At 46.6% G+C, this 9,345-nt stretch overlaps 1 protein-coding gene across 1 annotated transcript; it reads left to right on the forward strand.

Moving 5' to 3' along the window:
- The first annotated feature begins 833 nt into the window (after positions 1–833).
- KIF2B (kinesin family member 2B) lies at positions 834–6,374 on the forward strand. The gene has a single exon (XM_072990920.2). It carries the CDS (start codon positions 986–988, stop codon positions 3,206–3,208), a length of 2,223 nt encoding a protein of 740 aa, XP_072847021.2. The 5' UTR covers positions 834–985; the 3' UTR covers positions 3,209–6,374.
- The last annotated feature ends 2,971 nt before the right edge of the window (positions 6,375–9,345 follow it).

A 9,345-nucleotide genomic window follows, 5' to 3' on the forward strand; every position in this document is an offset into this window, starting at 1 on the left:
ACTATTACACTAACAGGCTGCAATCCTATGCCCACTAAACCAGAGTAAGCCCTAATAAACTGAGAGGGACTTAACTTCCAAGAAAACACACACAGGATTGGGCCGCTTGCCATGGACTGCAACTGCTGCTGACCATCATTAGTACCAAGTACCTAACTGGAAACCAATGTTGATTTTAAACCCTTGTGAGGTCATCTTTTTCATTGGAAAAGAAGTTAACTACATCTCTCATAGTTCCCTCTACCAGACTGAAGATAGCCTAAGCATAGCTATACCTGGAAAGGACTTTGATTTACCTTATGCTTTCATACCTCCACTGCTGCAGGTATATCCGGGCTCCCCTCATCCCTTATATTATCATTGCAATAACCCTGCGAGGTAGCTCTGGTTAAGAGAGACGGACTTGGCCCAAGGTCACCCAGTGCTTTCCACAGCTCACTGAGGACCTGAACCTGAATCTTCCCAAAACCAGTACTCTGACCATTCCCCCGCGCTGGTTTCTAATACGGAAGGTGGAATTCCTCAAACCCTTGGGTCTTCTTCCCCTTATTGTCCAATTCCTTGCTTTTGCTGTGTCTGGGACTGGAAGGAACAAAAAAAACACACCCACCCACAGCTTTCGGGACTATCTGCACCTCTTGTCCTCTCAGGGCTTGAGAACAGAAACAGCGGCAGTAGGGTTTATATAATAATCATATTCGAGTAGGCTGCTTGAACCGAGGTCTAGAATGAGGAGGTGCTCTATCCCGGCTCCTAAGCCTGCGGGGGCGACTCTCCCGCTTGCCTGCCCCGGGCCGGTCGCTCTCTGCCAGAGAAGCCTGGCCTGGCTTCCCGAAAGCAGCGGGGCTCCGTCACGCCAGGGCCTGGCCTACGCCTGGCTGCTGCAGCCCTGGTTACCCCGAGGCGGCCCTTATGACGCAGGCCGCGGTCAGGCCGTCTGTCAAGCCTGGCCGGCCGGCGGGCAAAGAGGCTCCGATGGGGGGCCATGCGCACGGGTGCCGTTTACCACCAGGCGCTGGGTGAGTGCGGCTGCAGGCCTTGGGCGGCAGGCTGCCTGCCCACCCGGTTCTCCCGCTTCCCTCGGCTGCCGAAGATCGGCAGCCCTTCCCCGGCCGCGGGGATGCCGCCCAAGGAAGAGCCTGCCGTGGCGACCGAGTTCGGGGCCATCCAGGTGGGCACCTATTTGGAGATCAAGCGGAGCGACGGGCGGATCCACCCGGCCCTGGTCACGGCGCTGCACGAGGAGAGCAGCAGCGTGACGGTGGAGTGGATCGAGCAAGGCGCCAACAAGGGCAAGAAAGTGGAGCTGAGCCTCGCCTTCGCCCTCAATCCCCACTTGGCCCCGGCCTCCGCGCCCCCACTCAGCCCCGAGCCGCTCTCCGCGCCCACGCCCTCGGATCAAGGCGATCGCTCCAGCCCGGCGCTGCGCTACGTGGTGACCCCCATCCTGAAGGAGAAGCCCGGCGGCGACAGCGCGGATCGCCACTTCCAGAGGCCCCCGTCCGCCAGCACGGCGGGCAGAAGCAGCCCCAACGCCGCGCGCAAATCGCCCTGCGTCCTGGAGGTGGAGCGGCTCCGCGAGCGGCGCCAGAAGCGCCACCAGCTGCTGGTGGAGAGGCGAGCCCGGCGCGACGCCCGCGACGCGCATCCCCACGCCGACGTGATCGCCATGGTGAAGCAATACCGGGCCGCTTTGCAACGTGGGGGTTGCGCCCTCCCGGCCCCGAACTCTCCCCTGGAGCCCAGCCGGCCCAGCGCCCGACGGATCTCGGTCTGCGTCCGCAAGCGGCCCCTCAACCCGCGCGAGGAGATGCTCCGAGACATCGACGTGGTGACCATCCCTTGCTCCGACATCGTGATGGTCCACGAAGCCAAGCAGAAGCTGGACCTGACCCGCTACCTGGAGAACCAGACCTTCCGCTTCGATCACGCTTTCGACCACCAGGCCACCAACGAGAGCGTGTACAAGCGCACGGCCCAGCCTCTGGTGGAGACCATCTTCCGGGGCGGCATGGCTACCTGCTTTGCTTACGGACAGACGGGCAGCGGCAAGACCCACACCATGGGGGGTGACTTTTCGGGCAAGAAGCAGGATTCATCCAAAGGCATCTATGCCATGGTGGCTTGCGACGTCTTCTCCTTCTTGCAGGATCCCGTGTACAAAATGTTGGAGCTCCAGGTCTTTGGGGCTTTCTTTGAGATCTATTGGGGGAAAGTCTATGACCTGCTGAACTGGAAGAAGCGCCTGAGGGTGCTGGAGGACAGCAACCAGCAGGTCCAGGTGGTAGGGCTGCTAGAGCAGGAGGTCTTCTGCATGGAGGATGTCATGAAGCTCATTGAAATAGGGAATCGATGCCGAACCTCAGGTCAGACGTCCGCAAACTTGCACTCCTCACGAAGCCACGCTGTTTTCCAGATCATCCTCAAGAGGAGAGAGAAGCTGCATGGTAAGTTTTCGTTAATTGACTTGGCTGGCAATGAACGTGGAGCAGACACCTCCAGTGCAGACAGACAGACCAGGCTGGAAGGAGCGGAGATCAACAAGAGTCTTTTAGCACTTAAAGAATGCATCAGGGCCTTAGGGCGAAATAAAGGCCATACACCATTCAGAGCTTGTAAGCTTACCCAGGTGCTAAGGGACTCCTTCATAGGAGAGAACTCTTGTACTTGCATGATAGCCACCATTTCTCCAGGAATGAGATCATGTGAGCACACTCTCAACACCTTGAGGTATGCAAATAGAGTGAAGGAACTCTCGGTGGATCCATGTGTCTTCAAACAGCTCCATCCTGTTTTGCCCAGATCTATCTTCCAGTTCGATGACTTGGCAAGGCCATGGGCGATCCAAAGTTTGCCAGAGACGGATGAGTTCAAAGTGTTCTGTGTACAGAAGGAGGACCAGGGCTCCCCACCAGGTCTTACTTTTGCCACCAGAGAGAAAGGTCAGAAGAAGAGGAAAGAAATGGATGAGAAAGCTCTGGTGGAAGAGCACCAGGAGTCTCTCAAGTGGTTGAACGCTTTCCTTAAAATGGCCGAAGACGTGGACTACGACATAGAGTTTTATGCCTCACAGTTTGAAGCAGTCCTGGCTCAGAAGATTGCCATTCTGTCAGAAATCCAAGACAAAGTGAAATCTTTCCGTACAAGTCTCTGTAAGAATGAAGTGGGGGGCAATCCCATAATGGTAAAGAGGTCCCGCCTCTTATAAATGGCAATGAAGAGAGGACCCTATTCCACTCTGAACATCTAGCAATGTCAGTTTTATGAAACTTTACATCTACTCACCTGAAAGAGTGGTTTTTTAAAAAAAATCCTATATCCATGTTGGAGTTATGTTTGATTGCTTGAGCAGGGTAGGGGACATCTGAAACAAGTGTGGAAAAAGTCACCTGAGATCATCTTCAGTGTTTCCTTAAATGTCTTAAAGTAACATTCTATCAAGTGAAAAATGCCATCCATGGGCATTTGGCATTCTGAGTTGTTCTTGCAACAGAAGCAGAGAGTTTAAAGCAGAATTTCTGTGAAATTCTTTTGGAGGAGTGAACATCGCCCTGTGGGTAGTGCATGCACACGTTTTACAGCATCTGCTGGCTTTCCACCCACCCCAAACTCATATTATTTTCTCATCTGTGATCACAATCAGAATTTTGAAAACAACAATGAAAAAAAGCATACACTGCTAGAAATTCAGTAGAGAAATAATGAGACTTATGTGATGACCCAAATTAAATTAAATTATAAAGGATGGTAGGTTTTTAAGAAACATCAAGAGTTGGAAAGGAGCTTTCATGCCCAAAATAATTAATAACAGTGTATCATCTGCTCAAGGACTTCAACCAGACTTGAGGAGCTTGTGATCAATAAAACCAATTATAGCCCACCTTCAAGGGTAGTCCCTGAATGAGAGAAGACATGCCTTCCCTTCAAAACATCTCAGGTTAGATCCTTGTATCTTGAACCTTGAAGCATTGAAGATGAAGGCTGGAAAACCTATGGTCCTCCAGATGTTGTTAAGCTCCCATCCCCATCAGGCTACATCAGCCTAGCCCATGATCAGGAGTGATGAGTCATTCCTCATCAACAGCTGGATAAACAAAAGTTGCTCGCCCTATGTTGCAGGCAAGACTGAGCTAGATAAAGCATCCTGAATAGTCTTATTCATGTGTGGAAGCTTTCTAGATCATCTACCAAGGGTTGCTGTTTCTGAAATCATAGGCAGTGAAGCATTTCTCAAATGCCCAGTGGGCTGCATTACATCCCTGGTGAGTTGGTTTTAACATGTGTGAACAGTCGGTGCCTTGACTTTAGTGAAGAGCACCAGAAAACTCAATGGCAATATTGTTTACCAGTTGATGATGGAGACACTAGGAGTGGTTTGAAGCATATTTATGCCTCTTGAGCACAAATACTCGTTTGACTTGATTTTTAAAATGCAAAACATAATAGGTAATTGGGAGTTATTTCAAATATGCACGTAGAATTCATTAACTGGAGACAGTCGTTCTTTCTCTTTTCTCATTATAACTAGACTTTTGGCCCCAGCTCTGTGCATTCTCCTGAGTGTTTACTTTTTATAGCAGTGTTACATAAAAGTTCAGGGCAGTCACTGCTTGAAGATTAATGGTGTTTTCTTACCTTAACACAAACATGTGCGCGTGCACAGACACACACACACACACATAGCATCATTCTATCTGGCTTAACATTTTCTATTTCAGGGGTGGAACATCTATGTCTCCAAATGCTGTTGGACTCCAGCATGTGGTTGGGAGTGATGGTAGTTATAATCCAGCTGTGTCCAGAGCTTCATCGGCTCCCAGCTCTCTCCACTCTCTTCAGGGTCCTTTCTGAACCCTACCCAGAGATGCCATACTTTGAACCTCTTCTGTATTCTGCCAAGCTTCTGTCCCAACTGATGTGCACAAATGCTAGCACTTTCATGAAGGAGAGAGTTCTTTGTGCACTTACAGAACTTCCCTGTACATGCAACATTTTCAGTTATCACCTGGCTAACCAACGCTGTCCATTCAGTGAGAACTCTCGAGTCACAAGATTTCATAATTAAGCCAGCGTGAAATCTTGAACAATTTGTATTCATTGATCAGAAAAGGTCTGTTCTGTTGTCAGGGGCTACAAAGGAGAGTGGTGCGTATCTGATGCCAGTGGTCTAGTGTACTAGTTCCAGGTTTTAATATTTAGGGTTGCTATCCAAGGTGCTGAACCTGCCCACAAAACAAATTCAGTGCTTGAATAGCTCCTGCAAAGTTCTGATTCAAGCATGGATCCAGTTCCCCTCCTATGGACGTTGGGGACCATGAGCGTCCTATGTTTTGACCCATATCCTTGATTATTCCTATCTGGAGAATATATTGCCACCAGATTATATATTTGGGGGTAGGATGAATAGTGTATCTCTTCTGGGCTTGTGTCATCATAGAATATAAATTAGGAATTATGTGTATGGATTGTCTAATACTCTCTTAAATAAAAGACGTGTCTCAGGAATGGAGCTTTTTATGTGAAAAATATGAATCACATATCACTCTTACCGTTCTCTGAGGTGGAACACTCTTGGAGAGTCTATAAATCGACCAAAATCCTATTGGTGATTCACGTATGCTTAAGTGAAGCCATGTAACTTGTGGCAGCAAATTGCTGCTTATTAATGAGTAGATGGTTGTGTTCCTTAGTTGCATGACATGCAAGAACACAACCAGCACCTTGTTAATGAGCACCAATTTGCTGCCACAACTTAGCATACATAAATTGCCAGCAGGATTCTAGCTATCACAGTTTTTTCTGAGTTTACAGATATTCGTTTAAATAACAAAATGGCAATCCTCAACTGAGCACTGCTACACATGGTCTGTTGGCTTCATGTTGCCCACCCTGTCCCATAGATACATGTAGCAGTGATGGTGGCAAGAGATCATGTCAATCATCTTATACATGGTGAAATCATTGCATGTGTATATGCACTACAACAAGTTGTCATGCCATACATGCTTAGGAACATAGGAAGCTGGCATTTATGGAATGAGACCATTAGTTCACCTGGCATAATATTGTTGACTGGCAGTAGCTCTATAGGGTTTTAACCAATATTCTTTTTTAGCCTCACTTGGAGATCATTGTTATATCCTATGCATTTCCCATATGACTACTAACCAAGTCTGACCCTGTTTAGTTTCTAAGATCAGACACCGTAAGTGCAATAGGGATGTTGGCAGATGCAGCAGTAGCAATAGGCTGAATGGACAGAGGTTAACAATCTATGTGTCTTCTACATTGGAATACACCTTAAAATGTTTTCCATGTCAGAATGAAATGAGTGAGGGAGTGTGATTGTGTTATATTAAATAAGATGTGGATGATTCCTTGTGGGAGCTCCTTCTGCCTTTTAATTTCTGAAGTAAAAAAGAAATATTGTGGGTAAGGGTGGCGAGCCTGGCTGAAAATCAAATTAAATGTTTCAATTCCTAGCTTCTGTACTGCATTTGTAATCCAAATTACCCACAGCTAATAGTAACCCATGGAGCATTGGTTCTCAGCCTTGCATCCGCAGACGGTCTTGAACTACAACTCTCAGAAGCCCTTGGCAGCACCACGAACGGTGAAGGCTTCTGGGAGTTGCCATCCAAGAACATCTGGGGACCCAAAGTTAGGGACCACTGCCATAGAGGAACAATGCAAGTGCTTTACAGTGGTGCCTCGATTAACAATGATAATCCGTTCCAGAAAAATCGCCGTTAAGCGAAAAGATCGTAAAGTGAAAAAAACCCCACTGAAATGCATTGAAACACCTTCAATATGTTCCAATGGGTTCAAACCCACCGTCCAATGAAGATCCTACATAGGGCAGCCATTTTTGCTGCCTGTCTTGCGAGGAATCCATCCCAGAAAACAGCGGGGAGCCATTTTGTTTACCCGGTGGCCATTTTGAAACCACTGATCAGCTGTTTTAAAATTGTCATTTTGCGAAGAATCGGTCCCCGAAGCAGGGAACCGATCATCGCAAAGCGAAAAAACCCCATTTAGACCATCGTTTTGCGATCGCAATTGCGATCGCAAAAAGATCGTCGCAATGCGGTTTCGTTGTAATGTGGGGCAATCGTAAAGCGAGGCACGACTGTGCTTCATTTATTTCAATTATAGCCTACTTTTTTCAAAATGACCTCCCTCCCCCCGCCCACACCCTTGTTCTCTCAAAAACCCAGCGAAGTCGAGATTGGGATGAGAGATGGTAACTGGATGAGTTCAGTCAGTGACCTTCATGCTTGGCAGTGAATTTAAACCCACTTCTCCTTAGTTTTATGTTTGGCATCCATGCATCCACATGCATAGTTGAAATGGCTTTGAAGAGAGAAGATTGGGGTTGGGATTACACTAGTGGGGTGAAAGATATCTGGAACTCTAAATACATATATCTAATGGGGAACCTACGTAATCACTAAGGCAAGCTGTCATGGAGTGCTGTTGAATTGTTTGGAAAACAAAGCCACAGCTTTGAGTTTGCAAGACCTGCGTAGAGTTGTTAAGAACAGGACCTTTTGGAAGTCAGTAATTCATAGGATTGCCATAAAACTGAAATGATTTAACAGTACACAGCAACCACATTTTACAAATGCTACAGCTGTCTGCTGCGGTCTCCTATCCTCCCATGAAATGCTGCACTACAGTTCCCATCACCCACAGCCAGTATGGTAAGTTTGATGACGGCGTAGGTAGTCCAACTCATATGGAGGACTCCATTTTGGGGCAAAATGGGAAGCAACATGTTTCCCGAAGGTTGATTATTTTTTTACAAGAAATAAGAATATGCTTACTATCAATGCTGTCACACAGCACAACTAATTTAAATTAATGAGCCCTGCCCCATGCTCCACAGAGCATTCAACGCTGTAGGGCAGTATTGTCAAAATTCTGGATTATTGACAGAGAATGTTGTTATTTCCCAGGGTATTCCAGAGCTAATTGTTAAGCAGTTCTCATTATACTGCAGATTCTCCCATTTAGCAAAATATTCTCTAGGTGCCTCTAAAAATATGATGTAGGAGGCATTTGTAGCCTTCTATTGGTAGCACATCTGCCATTTCTTAACAGATTTCAAAGCTGTCTCTTTTGAAACAGCTCACCCTCCATCTCACCTTTTTCCCCCTTCCTTTTAATGTTTCTGGGCTGAGTCCACAGAAACACGATTCTCCAAAGAATTCCTTCTTGTTAATTCTTTACATTTCTGAATCCTTTTTCTGCTGTGGCCTTGCTTGTGTGTATATATACATGCTCATGATGAGCAATGGAATAGCATATTCTTGATTTCAAGTGGAGAAAAGGGAATTAAAAAAAAATACTCTTAAAGGAGACATTCCACACAAGTAAATTTTACGTGCAGGTGAAAGCCCTTATGAAAAGCAGTCTCTAGTTGAAATCCTGTTACTTTGCATAGTATCCATTCATTCAAATGGACCTACTCTGGTTGTCACTTACCACTCTAAGCCACAGGGTTTCAGCCATTTATTTAAAAACAAAAAACAAATATAGTTCTGCTACTATCTAAAATGTGAGCTTTGAAACAACCTAAAACCTTACCTGCCAGTTGCCTAGATTTTTTCCAGCCAATCTCTAAGATAATGGTATATGTGCAACATTGCCCATTATTGAAATGCAAAAAATAATATATTTTTGCCTTTGGAACAATAACAGACTTTTAGTTTTACATGCAATTGCAGTGCACAAGCTTATGTTACACAGTCTTTTTATCTATACTTACCTGGGAGTTGGCTATATTGAACTCAGTGGGTTTTGCTTCCAAATAGACAAGCATACAATTGCAGCGTTAGTGAATTAGAACAATGGATGAGAGAGACATTTCTTGGACCTGCAGTGTTTTATAGAACTATCCATTTCAAACTCTGCAAGGCAGCCAAAACTGGATGCATCTCATCTCAGCAGTCTGTGTGCTTACTACTTTGCAATGCATTTCGCAAGAACATACTTCAGTGTTTGAAATTCACATAAAAATTTGAAGTTATCTCCATTTTTAACGTGGTGACACTGTGGGCTAAATTGCAGAAGCCTGTGCTGCAGGGTCAGAAGACCAGCAGTCGTAAGAGCAAATCCACGCGACGGAGAGAGTGCCCATCGCTTGTCCCAGCTCCCACCAACCTAGCTGTTTGAAAGCATGTAAATGCGAGTAAATAAATAGGGACCACCTCGGTGGGAAGGTAACAGCGTTCCGTGTCTAAGTCGGAAGATTGTCTTTGGACAAACACTGGCTGTATGGCTTGGAAACGGGGATGAGCACCGCCCCGCCCCCTAGAGTCGAACACGACTGGACAACAATTG

The sequence above is a fragment of the Pogona vitticeps genome, chromosome 2 (assembly GCF_051106095.1).
Source record: "Pogona vitticeps strain Pit_001003342236 chromosome 2, PviZW2.1, whole genome shotgun sequence".
Taxonomy (NCBI): domain Eukaryota; kingdom Metazoa; phylum Chordata; class Lepidosauria; order Squamata; family Agamidae; genus Pogona; species Pogona vitticeps.

What these genes read in the sequence shown, in the direction of transcription:
- KIF2B (XM_072990920.2), top strand. Translation starts at nt 986, where the DNA reads ATGCGCACGGGTGCCGTTTACCACCAGGCGCTGGGTGAGTGCGGCTGC.